Source organism: Eublepharis macularius, chromosome 2, assembly GCF_028583425.1.
Source record: "Eublepharis macularius isolate TG4126 chromosome 2, MPM_Emac_v1.0, whole genome shotgun sequence".
Lineage (NCBI taxonomy): Eukaryota > Metazoa > Chordata > Lepidosauria > Squamata > Eublepharidae > Eublepharis > Eublepharis macularius.
The window spans coordinates 32,574,686-32,590,501 of record NC_072791.1 but is presented as its reverse complement, the minus strand read 5'-3'; the positions used below and the strand labels follow the sequence as shown (position 1 = coordinate 32,590,501).

General features: G+C 42.9%; 1 protein-coding gene across 1 annotated transcript in view; it reads right to left on the bottom strand.

Annotated features, from left to right (window-relative positions):
- Positions 1-15,816, bottom strand: part of FBLN5 (fibulin 5) — an 87,884-nt gene that overhangs the window by 25,795 nt on the left and 46,273 nt on the right. The window contains exon 5 of the mRNA XM_054972853.1: positions 494-616. Coding sequence (XP_054828828.1) covers positions 494-616 — 123 coding nt within the window. The remainder of the gene's footprint in view (positions 1-493; positions 617-15,816) is intronic.

Genomic DNA, 15,816 nt, shown 5'->3' with positions numbered 1-15,816 from the left:
GTGTTCCAAGTTAATAAAGCAGTTATGTTTAGGGCCTGTTTAACTTCATTTCTTTCACTACCAGACACAGACAGAGAATTAACTTTGTCATGATGCTCATCTGCTAAATGCATCTTGAACTGATCGCAAGATTAGCTAGATTCATGAGCAGACATTGAGACACTAAGTAGTTAGACTCAATTCAAAATCTCGTTTTTTTTTCATTTTGCTATATGACCTAAAAATTGTAGTCAGAGGCTGCAGCCGATGAAACGGGTGCAACAGCAAGATAGTTTAATCAAGTGAGAAAACAGCATAATTGTGAAAATGAACATGTCCACATTTATTTGCATGCATTTGAACAGCTCACCAAATAATTGGCTCAAAGTGAGCTGTACCCTTTGAGTAGCACCATTCTCATCACCAATTCATCAAAGTTTGGTAACCCTCCTTCAACCCACCATGTAGAAATCACAGCATTAAAAGATGCACTTCGTTCCTACATATAACCTACCTATACATTGTCCTTCCAAAAGCCAGTATCCTTCAGTGCAGGAGCAAGTATATCCTCCTTCAGTGTTGATGCAGACTTGGGTGGGGTTGCACTGATGCGACTCGGTTGCACATTCATCAACATCTATAACAAAGAGTTGCGCCACAATAGCACCACATGATTATCCAGACACAAAGCAGTATTTGTTTTAACTACAGAGCCCCAGTCATATGATCAAGCACATAAAAGATATATCTGTGTCAAAACCAATGCCAGAATACATCTGGAGCAGCTTTGACCACAGTTTCAGAGGCACTGAGCAAAATTCAGTGTTCTACTGTTTGAGCCAAAGCACTAAGTGCATGAAAATTATTGGCAGTTCAAGAGACACATCCACCCAACAGGTGCTCCATCTCTCAATAGAACTGATTCAGTGACCAAGGGTGTTTCTAGTTTCTTACGTATCATGTTGCATCTACATGTTGCTTTCCTAGAAAATAACATTTCTGCGCTCATACCAACTGGGAATTTGTAACAAAATATAATAAAAATATTTCTTTATTTACATTATTTATAGTCCGCCTTTCTTAATGAGATTCAAAGTGGATTACACAATATAAAGATACGATCACTGACTGGGACATTCAATAAAAATACAATATGGTATGAAGAACAGAAATCTGGAAACAAGCAGAAATCCATTCAGAGGTGGAAATGCTGAAACAAATTGATATGACATAGGTTGAAATGACATATTAACAGCTTAGAAACTATCCAGTAGCGGCATGCTTGCAGCAACATATCATATGCCTGACCTCTGGGACGCTAGAGATGCAATCCTCAACATAGCTGAACCATATTTACACATATTTACACAGATGTTTTGTTTGTTTGTTTGTTTGTTTGTGTTTGTTTGTGTTTGTAATCCCCCCCCCGCCCCGAGGCAGATTAGGCGGATAGTATAAGTCAATATGATCAATGGCTGAGACATTGCAGAAATTTGCAAATAAATAAATAAATAAAATTAAATATTGCAGAAGCTGTTCAGTAGCTGCTCAGTAGTATAGTCCACAGTCGCTGTCCCTTTACCAAGCATCTCTCTGTACTATTTCCTTACAGTACAGCCCTCCTCCCTGTGTAAAACAGCCCTCCTGACTAATTCAGTTCTTCATAGTTTGCAAAAGGCCAGGAACATGGATGCCCTCCTAACCTCATTAGGCAGGCCATTCCATACGGTGGGTGCCACAACAGAGAATACACATATATGAGCAGTTGTTGATTTTTGCCCATTTGCAGTGTGGCACCTGCAGAAGGCCCTGCTCAGATGAGTAAAGCTGCCCTTGCGGACCCCCCAGAGTACAATGGGACTGACTCCCTAATAATCATGCTTCCATGGAAGTAGTGCCACTGAATACAGAAGAACTGCCTCTTAGTACACTAGCCCAGTGCATGTCTATTTGAGAGCAAGTTCCATTGAATTTTGTGGGTCTTGTTTCTGAATAAACATTAGCTCCAACAATTCCTAAGAAGAAAGTACCATTGATGCCAGCTCAACTCAGTTTTTGGCTGTATGTGACTTTCAGCATTCCTGTGAAAAGCAGTCCAATAAATACACTAAACAAGCAAATACACTTGGAATCAGGTTGTAAACCCAGCTCAGCATTGCTTTCTGGATTGTACATGATGTCCTTATATACTACCTAGATACCAAGAGAACATATCTAAAGCTATTGTGTCTGCACAGTGTAGGCCAGCTGTTCCTGTGGTCAGAGGCCTTTTGGGATCTAGCCTCCAGGAGGAGGTAGACAGCTTTTTGGCCTGCTGTAACCACTTCGTCACCATCACTGACACAGAGTACACTTTAAAATGATTGTTTGCCCGTCTTATTGGATCCATCACAAGTCTTCCTCCACTGTCACTCTAACCTTCTCCGTTGTCCTTTCATTACCATAGCCCCTCAGTAAACCAAGGGGCTACCTAGGCTCTAACACCCAAGAGTGATCATGTCAACTGCCTGGGTCATTTCCTCATTCCAGAGGTCAACTGAGGCATTGACTCTAGCGCCATCAGAAAATCATTTGGATCCACCTGGCTCTGGGGGCAGATCATTTTAATAGATTCCCCCACCCCTGCAGAGTCCTGGTGTCCCTGTAAGCCTAAATCTAAGCAGATAATTATCTGTGCATGGCAAAGGAACTGCCATCAAACCCACTACCCTCAGATCACATTTCTCCCTCCCAGAACAAAATACCAGATCACAATGTGTATTACCTGAGACACACCCATGGTTGTCACGGAGGCCACGAAATACTGAGCTGCGCCCGACAAGACACCCTTATTATGAATTTTGAAGCCCCCCAGAACAAACAGCCTAGGGGTCCTCAACATCACCCTTGAGACCACCTCTGGGCTAATAAACTGAAGCTTAATCCCTAAAAGACAGAGGTGCTACTGGCGAGTGGAAGGTCTGGCCCAGGATTTAAGGTGTCACCCATTCTGGATGGGGTTGCTCTCCCCTAGAAGGAACAGCTCTGCATGTGGCAGCTATGGCTAGGGGTGCTTTTTATCAGCTTCAATTGGTTAGCAAGCACTGGCCTTTCCTAGGCAGGAAAGATCTGGCCACTGGGGTACATGCCCTGATTATATCTAGATGAGATCACTGCAATGCACTCTTGTGCGGAGCTGCCTTTGAAAAGTGTTCAGAAACTTCAGTTGGTGCAGAATGCTGCCGCCTGGATGCTGCTGACTGAAGTGGGGCAGAGAAAACGTATCACTCCTGTCTTAACTCATCTACACGGGCATCCAGTTTGTTTCCAGGCACATTTCAAGGTGCTGATGCTGACATTTAAAGCCCTATACGGCTTGGGGCCAACATACCTTAAGGACTGCCTTCTGCCATGTGAACCTAACTGTTCACTCTGGTCATCTTCAGAGTTCCTGCTTTGTTTGCCCCCCACTACCTGAAGCAGTGGCAACCTGAGAAAGGGTCTTCTCAATGGTAAGAGAGAAGGAGCCTGCCCCCCTCTGTTGCTGAAACTTCCTTCCTCGTCATCACCATCATCATTGCTGTCATCATCATTAGTATTAGTATTATTAATTCAATATTGTGACTGTGAATATACTGACAAAAGGGGAATGGAATAGAAACCCAGGAATAAGGAGTACTTGCTGGGTCCCTCTCCAGTCTTTGCACAGTCATACAGACAATGAGGCAAACACAACATTGTCAATCATATCACATCAGAACAGGTGATAAAAATTAAGTCAAACATCTAACAGGAAAAAAAAACCCCAGACCCTGCCATTCAAATTGCCATAAAACATAGAACAACGTTTTAGCCTGGCTACATTGGACCTAAAGTATATATAAGCAGCGCTCCAAGGACATTCTTTGGCACCTTTCTGGTCCAGTGGAAAATTACAAGAGCAAATGGACCAAAGGGCATTAAGTAAACATCTCTTCCCATTTCAATTGTACAGTATATTATATAAATAGAGGGATAAATTGCTTAGTTTTGCGCAATCCACTGATTTGTTGCCAAGTCTTTTTGCTGCCATCTGTGCATGTCAAAAATATAGAACAGGAATAATACTTTCCACTTCTCTAGTGTTTTTCTATCCGGATAGGCTATGGCATGGGTGTGCCATGTGGCTATGACTCAGGAAAATACCATGCTGGCATGTTAACTTTTCACACATAGAAACTGGGAACTTGATGCCAGTGCTTATCTGCATATGTCCCACTTGTGCATAATAAGGCCTTATGCAAAAGCATGTGCCCTAGAGCCATTCTATGAGAAAACTCAGAAATAGGATCCGAATAGAGAAGTGCATGTGAGAAGTCAGAACATGGGCTATGAAGCAGATTGCATCACTATGCAGAAATCACAAACACAGAAACTGTTGGTCTGGCTGAACTGCACATCTGGTCTTCAGCAGTGGAAATGTCATATATTCTTTCAACAACAATTGTACAGCTTATTGCTTGGAAATTTTTCCTTCAAAAATGCAACTGGAATTTATTTTGGGAGGAAAATTCATGCTTCTTTATCTAGTGCTGGTGTTTAAAATATATGAAAATTGTTGTGCCTTTTCTTTAATATAGTTTCTCTAAGCTAAAGGGTGGGTATCTGGTGTTTGCTTCATCCACTCCCTATTTATGTACAAAATTTTTCTAACCTGAGTCTCATTTTTGTTTAAGATTAGGCATAATTCCAAAGTTAAGCACTCTTCAAGATTTCAATAGAAGCATTTCAACACATGCTTACTTTTGTTTTATTGTAATCAGTGAGACTTCAAAGTGCTTAACTTGGGTTGGATCATGTCCAGATCTAAAAACAAAAATAGTGAAAGTGCAGTCTGGGGACACTTTAGTCCCATTTGCATTTAAACAGGTGTTGAGAGAGTTGGTCTTGAATGGTTTCCAATCTTAGCTAACTTTCCTTGAAAAATAACACTGACTCAACACAGCAGTGGTTTGAATTTGGCTTTAGTCTGTTCTTCAGGAATGTTGAATTGTTAAGCACTCCTTCTTATCAAATGCAATTATCTTGGGAGAAAGTAGGGAAGGAGAAAGCATATGATTTCACAGCTGAAAAATCTACTACAACAGACCTTATTTTGTCAGTATCCAAAAAAAGAATGGCAAAAGGAAATTCACATCAAACACCAGATTCCAAATGATGTTGGATGTAATCACCATTCTTCAGAGTCCAGATGTCCAGCCTTTTCCTATGACTGACCCTGTTTAAGAAATGACATTCAATACAGGGTTTGTTTTACTACCCCTGACCAATATTTTTGCATTCTCTCCCAGTCAGAAGATCAGAAATCACCAAGTAACACTTTGTATGGTTTGCAAACAGGCCTGGAGAAAAAAATGGCCTGTTCCTTTTATATAGGCTTATTATTATATTATTTACCAGGATGAATTTATTTATCTCCATACCATGAAAAGCTTCAATAGCCTATTTCCACAGATTAAGCCTCTATTAAAAAGGCAGGACATTTTCCCCCAGGGATGGTGAAAATCTTAAAAAGGGTATTGCAGACCTAAACAACATGACCTACAAAGGAAGGCATTGTTCTACAAGCATTTGACCTGATGGGCTTATATCAATTTCTTTTTATTGCTATTTTGTTGCTATCTTTTTGCTTTTAACCTGCTCTGATATGTGATATATGTTCTTGCAAGATTCTTTATTATTTTTACTTTTAAGCTGTTGGGATGGTATGAGTTTTAAGTCGTATAATGTTTTTATAATTGTATTGGTTTACACTGTAAGCCAACCAGAGAACCTTAGTGCATATGGATGGGGTCAGGGCTGCCAGGTTCCTGCAGGTGACAGGGGATACCCTGCTACCAGTGGGCCATCACTCAGCTGGGTGTCAGAAGAAAAATGTCAGGAAAATGGGGATCCCATTCCCCGGGTGGGGGAAGAGAATCCCCCACTCTCACCTTTCACCACCCCTGCCGCCGCTTACCTGGCCAGCGGGGGAAAGCCAGAGAACGTGCCTCCCAGGCGTGCTTCTGGGGCTGGCACGATGACATCACTGATGTCATTGCACTGCCTCAAGTGCATTTCCGTGCTTTGCAGTGGGCTGATTTGGGACCCCAAAGGGGCCTAGATGTGATGTCATTGCACTGGCATGGGACTGCATGTGAGAAGCATGCTGGGAGCAATAGGATGACATACATCAGACATTAAAAATCGTAACACTCAAAAAACCGAGGGAGAACATTTTAATATTCCGGACATTCCATTGCTGACCTAAAAGTAGCAGTCCTAAAACAAGAAGATTCAAAGAGATTAAAATGTGAGAGTGCAGAACTTGAGTTCATTCACAAATTTAGAACAATGGACCCTGCCCCCACCCCCACCCCCCAGGCTGAATTGGGACATAGGATTCTTATCTCACTATAGATGTTAATTTCTGCTCTAATCAAGCTTCACGGTCCCATTGTACCTTTGCATCCCAACTCCATTCTTTGCTACACCATTCCCACCTCCTGAGTGGGATTTAAAGGACCAGAGATCTCCTTTCCTACTTGTATCTGATGAAGGGAGCTTTGTTTATTGAAACTTATATCCTGAAAATCTTGTTGATTTTTAAGGTGCCATTGGACTTAAAAATCTTGCTGTTCATTTTCCACAAGAATTCAAAATTAAACGGTCAGGTGAGAGCAAAGCTAAAAGATTGTCTTTAAAAGATTCTCTCTCTCTCTCTCTCTCTCTCTCTCTCTCTCTCTCTCTCTCTCATACACACACACACACTTTTATCCTGCCTTTCCTCCAAGAAGCTCTGGGCAGCCTACATTGTTCACTCATCTTAATTTTATCATTACAACAGCCCTAAGAGGTAAGTTAGACTACTGCCACAGACAGCTACCACTGCCCCCCAGACCAGCGGTTTCTCCCAGTGTCCACCTCACACCACACAGACGCAACACAGGCACAATATGAAAACAAACTACATGACATGCCCAGCTCCATGGGCCCTCAAGATGACAAGGACCTCCCAAACACTGCCCTTCCCCCTCTAGTGGTTCTAATTAGGCTGAAAGAGGAACTGGCCAAAGGGCATCCTGCAAAGGATTGAACCCAGGCCTCCCAGATCCTGGAAGATAGATCTATCAAGAGCTACTAAGATATCAATGGATATTCAGAAAGGCCCTTAAATGATAGCCTGGGTAGGTCTTGCAAAGGCTTCTCTGATGGGTCTTCCAAGGGGAATTAAGAGCTGTTTCCTCTGGGAGGCAGGGCATGAAGACACCTGGCAGGTTCCAGTTGAAACCGGATGGCAAACTAGAGGGAACATTATTCTGATCTAGCAAGGCTTCTCCCTCTTTAGAGAGCTTGGAAAAATCATTAGTGAAAGCAGTTCAGCAAGCAGATTTCTCCCATTTACATTCCCATTCATGGGTGAATTCCTTGACAATATATTTAAACCAAGTCATTAAAGCTTTTCTTTCAAATCTTTTGGCAGGCTGATGAAATACTGAACACAGTTAAAGCATTTTCAAACCATTCCCACTGCTCTTAAAATGCTACATCTGTCTTCACTGTTACAGCAGAACATCTTTGCAGTTTTAAAGTTGTATATTACTTATATGGCTGTTATTCAGAGATGTGGAATGCTATGTTTAAGCAAGGGATGTGCATTTGAATATTAACTAATGTATATCCAAGGTGGTAATGCCCTGTTCATTAACATAGAGCGGGACCACAAGTGACGCCTGACACAGGTTGGACACTAGTCAGCTTCCCTCAAGTTTTGATGGGAAATGTAGGCATCCTGGTCTTGCAGCTTGACTCTCTGACTGCTGTCCAATGGACTTTTCAACTGTCACTTGTCCAACATTCCGCCAAGCTGCCTACATTTCCCATCAAAACTTGAGGGAAGCTGGCAAGTGTCCAACCTGTGTCAGGCGTCACTTGTGGTCCCGCTCATAGTTGTTATAACTTATCCAGACGGAAAAATTAACAACTGTAATACCTAGAAATTTAGGGAACTGCCTGTTATTCTTTTATCATCTTTTTATGGTTCATAGTAGGGGTGTGCACCATGAAAATGTTTTTTTGGGGGGGGGGAATTCAGAATAACTTGACTCTCAAAGAGGCAAGCTACTTTGAGATTCGGGTATTTAAACTGCTTTGTATGATTAGGAAAGATTTGGCCATTGTTTACAATGGGAAATGCTGCTCCCGGCTATCCGGGGAACTAGGGGGTCATTTTCTTTTCTAATCATACCAAAGTTGCTGGGGACCTTCTCCTAACTCTCCTCTTATGACTACCCAAGTTTCAGAAAGATTGGACTTTGGGGGGCTATGTTATGCCCCCCCCCAAAGAAAGTGCCCCTATCCTCCTCCAATCTCCATTATTCCCTATGGGGAAAACCAAGGGGGCTTTCTAGGTTGCTGGGGGCAAGCAAAATACACCAAATTTTCAGGGGACCCACTCCTACCTGTTCTCTCACAATCATCCAAGTTTCAGGGAGATTGGACTTCAGGGGGCCATTCTATAGCCCCCAAAGAAGGTGCCCCTCCTCCAATCTCCAATCCCTCCCAAGCAAGCAAAGCAAACCAGTTAACAAAGCCCTCCCCCATCTCAAGCAAAGCCCCCCAATCAAGCAAAGTGAATCAATTAGCAAAGCCTCTCACTCAAACAAAGCCCCCATCAAGCGAAGCAAATCAAAGCACCCTCACTCAAGCAAAGCCCCCCAAGCAATCCAAGCAAGCCCCCCCCCAGTAAAAACCTTTAACAAGCAAACAAAATTAGCATAAAATTAAAACAAAATTAACAAACTCTAGGCAGGCAAAACTGTCCAACAAACACCCAATCCACTCAAGCCAAACAAAGGCCCCATGCCACACACTCAAGCCAGCACACAGGCAGCAAAAAAATGTAAAAAACTAAAACAGAAACGTAAAACATTTTCCTTTCCCTTCCCCCTCCACCAAGGCAACCAACCCTCTCCCCCCAAAGAGAAAAGAACCCTGTGAGACTGGTGACTCTCCAACTAGTCTCCACGGGCAGGTCGAGTCAGCTCAAGAAGCACAGCAGGTCCAGCAGTCGAATCACCAGCAGCAGAGGGAATCCACACAGTCCAGTCCAGAATTCAGATTTGCCAGGCTGGCCAGCCAAGTCACAATCCAGACCACCACAGAGACAGAGGCAAGCCAGCAGGAAGCAGGCACCAGTCTCAATGTCTCTCTAGGCCAGGGCAAAATGGAAGCTGGCTAAAAGGCAAGCCTCCATTTTAAATCCCTGCCGCATTTCAAAAAAGGCACTCTCCTTTCAGAGAATCCCCATTGGCTGGAAGGAGGATGCTGCTGCAGGGATAGGACACTCTTGGTCCCCCCCCTTCCCTGATCCACCTCCCTCCTCCCCTTCTTCCTCTTCACTCACTCAACCCCCTCCTCCACCCTCCCATCGAGCAGAAAAAGGCAGGAAGCTTGAAAGCAGCACTTTTCTTGTTATTTGCAAACAGCAAGAAAATAGTGCTGCGGCTGCTGCCACTCTAACTGAAGCTTATCGAAGCGTTCTGAAGTGCTTCGGTAGCTTTGTTTTGGTATTTCCGAATCAGCTCAACAATGCTGGGGCTGACTAGGAAATACTGAATCTTTCCAAATTGGAAACTCAAAGCACACGCCCCTAGTTCATATCATACCAAGGAATATAGGACAGAGGTATTTTACAGCTATCTTCTTCTAGGCCATACCACGGTGCTTTACTATCAGTATGAATCCATTTTAAAAATGGATTGTAAGACGGCAGAAAAATAGTAGTTTTAAATTCAGACATAATAATCCTCCCATGTTCCTCTCTTTCTGCAAGAGCTCATATATCACCCTAGCTCTCTTACCAGTCCAAATAGAGTTCTTTTTGGCAGCATGACAAAACATCATTTGAGAGATATATTGGAATATTCTCAAACAGAAAATTTAATTTAGGCACTACCAACATTTTTAAAACATTCACCTTGCTGATCCATGAAATATTTAAACCAAACCATCTAAACATCTCCGACCCATATCTTCAAATAATTATTTTCAAATAGTTCTTTAACATAAGGAGATAACCATCTTTATCTCGTCCCCATCTCATCAGCTTTCCTTCCCAGTTGTGTGGTGCCAGCCACCAGGCCAGGACCAGTTACATGGTAGGAAACCTGCAAGGATTTGCACGGAGCATCTCATTTCCCCTTGTATCCTCTTCTCCACACCATTCTTCTCTTTCCCTCCTCCATATCCTCACCTTTTCCTGCTTCCATCTCTTTTTGGATCCCCTGTCTTTTATCTACTCCCCCTCCAATCTTCAGCTATACTTATAATTTCATTTATACCTTGCTTTTCTCCCCAATGGGGATCCAACACAGTTTATAAAGTTCTCCTCTCTTCCATTTTATCATCACAACAACCCTGTGAGGTAAGTTAGCCTAAGAATGTGTAAGTGGCCCAAGGCCTCCTAATGAGCTACCATGGCAGAATGGGGATTTGAACCTGGGTCTCCCCAGTCCTAGTCCGAAATTCTAACCACTATATCACACCAGCTTTTGTGAGGGGCTGCTGTTGACTTCTGCTGGGCTTGGCCCTGATTAATCCTCCTCAAAGGCCAAATAAACCTGGAAAGAGCCATGCTCCCTCCCTCTGCCTTTTACTGACAAACCAATGCCTGAATTTCAGATTTTCCTGCAAACCTGGGTTGTTTTTCAGGTTTGTTGAAAGATCTGTTTTGTTTGTCTGTGGCTCCCGTCTCTGGATTTAAGTATCCACAGATCTGGCCATGTTGACAATTAGATATATTACAAGTGGGGAAACCACAAGGATTGCTAAGGGAATCAAATCAACCTGCAGCGAAGCACATGTGGGAAGGTAAGCACTGGGTCCCCTCTCTCCCACTGGGAGGATAAGGGATCCTGTCAACCCTACTCCCTGAGGAAACTATGGCCAAGTTGTGTAGTGCCAGCTGAGCCTAGCCCCATTGCATGGTGGGTAACCCATAAGGATTTGTGGGGAATTCCTCCCTTTCCCCTGTCCCCTCCCCACAGTGGCCGTTTCCACATGCTGTTAAAGCAACGGGCTACTTACTGAATGCTGGCATTTTTTTCACAGATCCCAGACGCCTCAGATTTCAAAGCGGAAGCAGGCAGTTTGGCTTTCGTTTGTTCAGCATCCTTTACCTGGCACAGGAAAGAGTGGGAAATCCCACTCTTTAAAATCCCATGTGATTTAACAGGATGTGGAAATGGCCAGTATTTCCTCTTTTCCTTCCTGACAGCCCCCATATTCACACCCTTCCCTGCTTCTTGCTCTCCTTCCCACCCACCAGTCAGCCTACCTTTAATATTTATTATTTACTTCATTCATCCTCTCCTCCATTTTATCTTCACAACAACCCAATGAGGTCAGTTAGAATGAAAATGTATAACTGGCCTAAGGTTACTCAGTGAGCTTTCACCACAGAGTGGTGATTCAAACATGGGTGTCATTGATCCTTGTCTGAAGCTCTAACCACTACACCACACTGGATTTCTTGGGGTGGCTGCTATTGAACAATAGCAAGTGGCCAGGCCTGGATGAGTCATGCAAGTCTAGTAAAAGCAAGTCACCTGGTGGCTGCTGCTGACCCTGGCTCTGATGAGTACTCCCTCAATGGCCAAAAGGTCTGAAAAGGGCCCTGCTCCCTCCCCCTGCCTTTTACTGACAGAAACTAAGGGTTGAATACTGTTGTGGTTGCCTAGCAACAACCACTGAGGACATCTTTTTCTTAAAGCTACAGGTGTGCCTTGTATCATTTAGGATTCGTTACTTCCCCCCAAGGTTTTTCAAAAAAAAGATCTCAGATTTTTCTGAAAACCAGGGGTATTGTAAGATTTGTAGAAAGATCTGTCTTGTCTATCCATGGCCCCAGTCTCTAGATTTAAATTTCCACAGATGGAGCCACGTTGAGAATTAAATATATCGATGATAGTGGTGTTTGCTTTTGGGACATGTCATTCAAAGTGACACACTGATCATCTTTATGTAGCACCGTGTGATCTTCAGCCTTTACCAGCAGTCCTTTCCTTGGCCCAAGACAGTGCAAGTCATACTGCCTTTCTCCATAACATGCAAACTCAAAGTGATTTACAGGTCTCCACGTCAGCAGCAACACAAAATAAAAAGAAAATCTGTCTGGAAATGAGTGGCACAAGATGAATCCAACTGCTCCCAGCCATTCTCTTTCCGGGCAGGAGATGAATGTTTGAGCAGTTTGTTAGAAATGGTGACTTTCTCATAGACATCTGCGATCCATCACTTTTGCCAGCTGCCTTAGGGGAAGTCCAGATGGGCTCTGAAGAAAGACGATTACCTATTTTTCTTTAGCTAGGATGTTGTGATCTTTGGCCTTGTGGAAACCAAAAGCCTTATCTGGGAGAAAAGAAATTGTTTTTCAAATTTCTCCAAATGTTGGGTTTGTCCCTTGGCCAAATGCACTCCTAGTGAAATCCCAATAAAGCGAAAGCAATTCTTTAAGCACTGTGGCCTTTTGGTTCCTTTATATGCAAAAGAAGTCATAGTGGATAACAGCCAACCGTGGGGAAAAAATCCTTGAGAAGTATTGGCTTGAAGGCTGCAGCAGCTGTGTCCTCATTACAAAGAATGGCATAAAACTACGCAATGTTCCTTTCTAACTTTCACATCCCAAATTCACCCCCTCCTCCTTTCAAGTAACAGTCTCCCCTGGAAATGCCTCTAATTTCTGCCCAAACTACAACCTATTTACAATCTGCTTCAACAGTTATTCATTTAAAACGCTGTGATCCACTTTGGCATGAAACACTTTACTATGTTCCAAGCAGAATCAAGAACATGATGAATAAATAAAAAGTCTATGTATGTACAAGAGAACTATACATGATGCTCTGCCGTGTGCCCGCACTTTGTTTTTTATTTTAAAAAATGCATCCACAGAAGAGCCCAGGAGAGCCTGATCTTGTCAGATCTCAGAAACTAAGCAGGATTGGCCTTGGTTAGTAATTGAATGAGAGACCTCCAAAGAAGACCAAGGTTGCAGAGGCAGGCAATAGCAAATCACCTCTGTTAATCTCTTGCCATGAAATTCCCACCAGGGGTTGCCATAATTCAACTATGACTTGAGGGCAGGATTTCATTTTTTAAAATCCACTGAAACTGCAAACTAAAGCAGAAAAACATCTGGGCAGCAGCAGTGCCATAATTCTGCTGCCACCACCTCCAACTGCTTTATCTCAACATTTTTTTTAAAAAAAAATACAAACACTTCTATCAGTTCCTTTGCAGTACAAAATATAGTAGGGGTGATGTTTAGCACAAAAATAAGGCTGAAAAGCCCATCAGCCCCCGAAATGCTAGTTTTGCAATGATGGCTGAATTTTCCAAGCGGAAAAAGTTGAAGGGGAAAACTACATGTCCCAGTGTCACATGTCATTTGGCCCTTTGCTGAATCTATTTTAAAAATTTGCATCCAATTGTGTCATGATCAGGGCTTTTTTTCAGGGGGAACTCGGGGGAACGGAGTTCCGGCACCTCTTGAAAATACTCAGCAATAGTGCTTGAAAATAATATGATTTCAAAGAATCCCATGTGTTTCTTCCTCATTTTCCTTTTGAGAGTTCCACCACCTCTTTCCCCCCCCCCCAAAAAAACCCCTGGTCATGATGATGTATTCCAAAACTGATATTATCAGTGAAAAGATTGCAAAAGAATAGTCATGTTACACTGCAAACATACATGAAAAGAGGAATTAATGGGAGCAGGGAGTAGGGTTGCCAGGTCCAGGTTGGGAAATTCCTGGCGATTTTGAGGTTGAGCCTGGAGAGAGGGGTTTGGGGAGGGACCTCAGTGGGGTATAATGCCATAGAGTTCACCCTTCATAGCCGCCATTTTCTCCAGGGGAACTGATCTTTGTTGCCTGGAGATCAGTTGTAATTCCCAGAGATCTCCAACTACCACCTGGAAGCTGGCAGCCCTAGCGGGGAGGTCACTGGGAGATAAGGTCTGGTTCTCGGGGTTGCCAACTCCATGTTGGGAAATTTCTGGAAATTTGGGAGCAGAGTTGTGGGGGCGAGTTTGGGGGGGGGAGATGTGATGCCATATTTTCAGTGGGGATAGATGCCATAGAGTCCACCCTCTCAAGTTGCCATTTTCTCCTTTGGAGAATATCTTGAGATCAATTATAATTCCAGGAGAACTTTGGGGCCTACCTGGAGGTTGGCAGTCCTAGCTTCTCTTCACCTTATTTCCTGCACCAATTTACATAATAGGCTCCAGAGTTTTTTTTTAAAAATGATTGAAACATCGAGGCAAGCTAGGGTTTGGTTTCCCTTCCAGGACTGGGCTTGTGTTCTCCCTCTGTTGCAGGTATTTAGCCTAGGCCTGGCCAGGGGCAGGAGACAAAGGCCAAGAGCTTGCAATCTTGGAACTGTGTGAACCAGTTGATTGAGGACCTGCCCAGAAATTGGAGTTGTGCTTTTCTTTTCTTTTCTTTTTTCTAAACCATTTGAGGTGGGTTGTAGGTAAGCTGCTTTGAATCCTTGGAAGACGTGCAGGGGGGGGGGGGAAGCAGGATATAAATCTCAGAAACCAATGAAAGTACCTGCATAGTTATTGCGTTGTTTCCTCCGTGCTTTATTATTTTTTCTCTTTATGCATTTTGAAATGGATGGGAAGAAGTCTCCTAACTAACACTATGCCCTGTGAATCCATGCAGGCCAATATTTGGTAGTAAGGGGTCGTCGTTAGACCAGATGGCCTGGTACTCTTACATGTACTTGTAAATGTACACATGAAAAATGTTACCTCTAGTTTAAGTCCTTGGCGAGCTTCTAAAGGTCACCATCTACTTCATCAGGTACACGAAACAGACTAACTCTCGCCTTCTCAGTTTATTAACAGAAATATTAGAGGGAAGTTTACAAGAATTTAAAAATTAAAAAAGTCATCAAATGCTTTGGTAAAGGGATAGGGACTATAAACTATACTACTGTGTACTGCTGGTTGCTGCAAGTATGCTTCTATAACAACAACAACAACAACAACAATAACAATAACAATAACAATAACAGATTTATATTCTGTCCTTCAGGACAACTTAATGCCCACTCAGAGCAGTTTACAAAGTATGTTACTATTATCCCACAACAAAACACCCTGTGAGGTGGGTGGGGCTGAGAGAGCTCCAGAGTCTGTGACTAGCCCAAGGTCACCCAGCTGGCTTCAAATGGAGGAGCGGGGAATCAAACCTGGCTCTCCAGATTAGAGTCCTTCACCACTCTTAACCACTACACCAAACTGGCTCTCTGGGTTGTTTCTGTGTCATTTAATATGTCGTGTTAAATGGCTTACATTTTGTTTCAGTATTGATTCAGCTCTGTATTGGATTTCTGCTTGTTTTCAAAAATTCATTCACAAATTCAGAACAATGGATCATCCCTCCCACCCACCCAAGACTGAAAAGGAACATAAGATTCTTCACTCACTACAGATGCTAATTTTCTGCATTTCCTCCTCTGCTCTAATCAAGCTAATTACATTTCACACCGTACTTCCACATCCTATCTTCTTTACAATACTGTCCCACCTTCTGACTGGGATAAAAAAGACTCAGATCTTCATTCCTAATCAAGAGCTTGATTCTTGAAAGAATATACCCTGGAAACTCTTGTTGATCTTTCAGGAGCTACTGGACTCGAACCTTGCTCATCTACCGCAGGTTAACATGGCTACCCACCTGAAACTGTTTACAAAAGGAGTTTGTTTATTTAAAAATATACATATCCCAATTCATCTAAAAATTCAAAGCTGATGATGATCTATTGG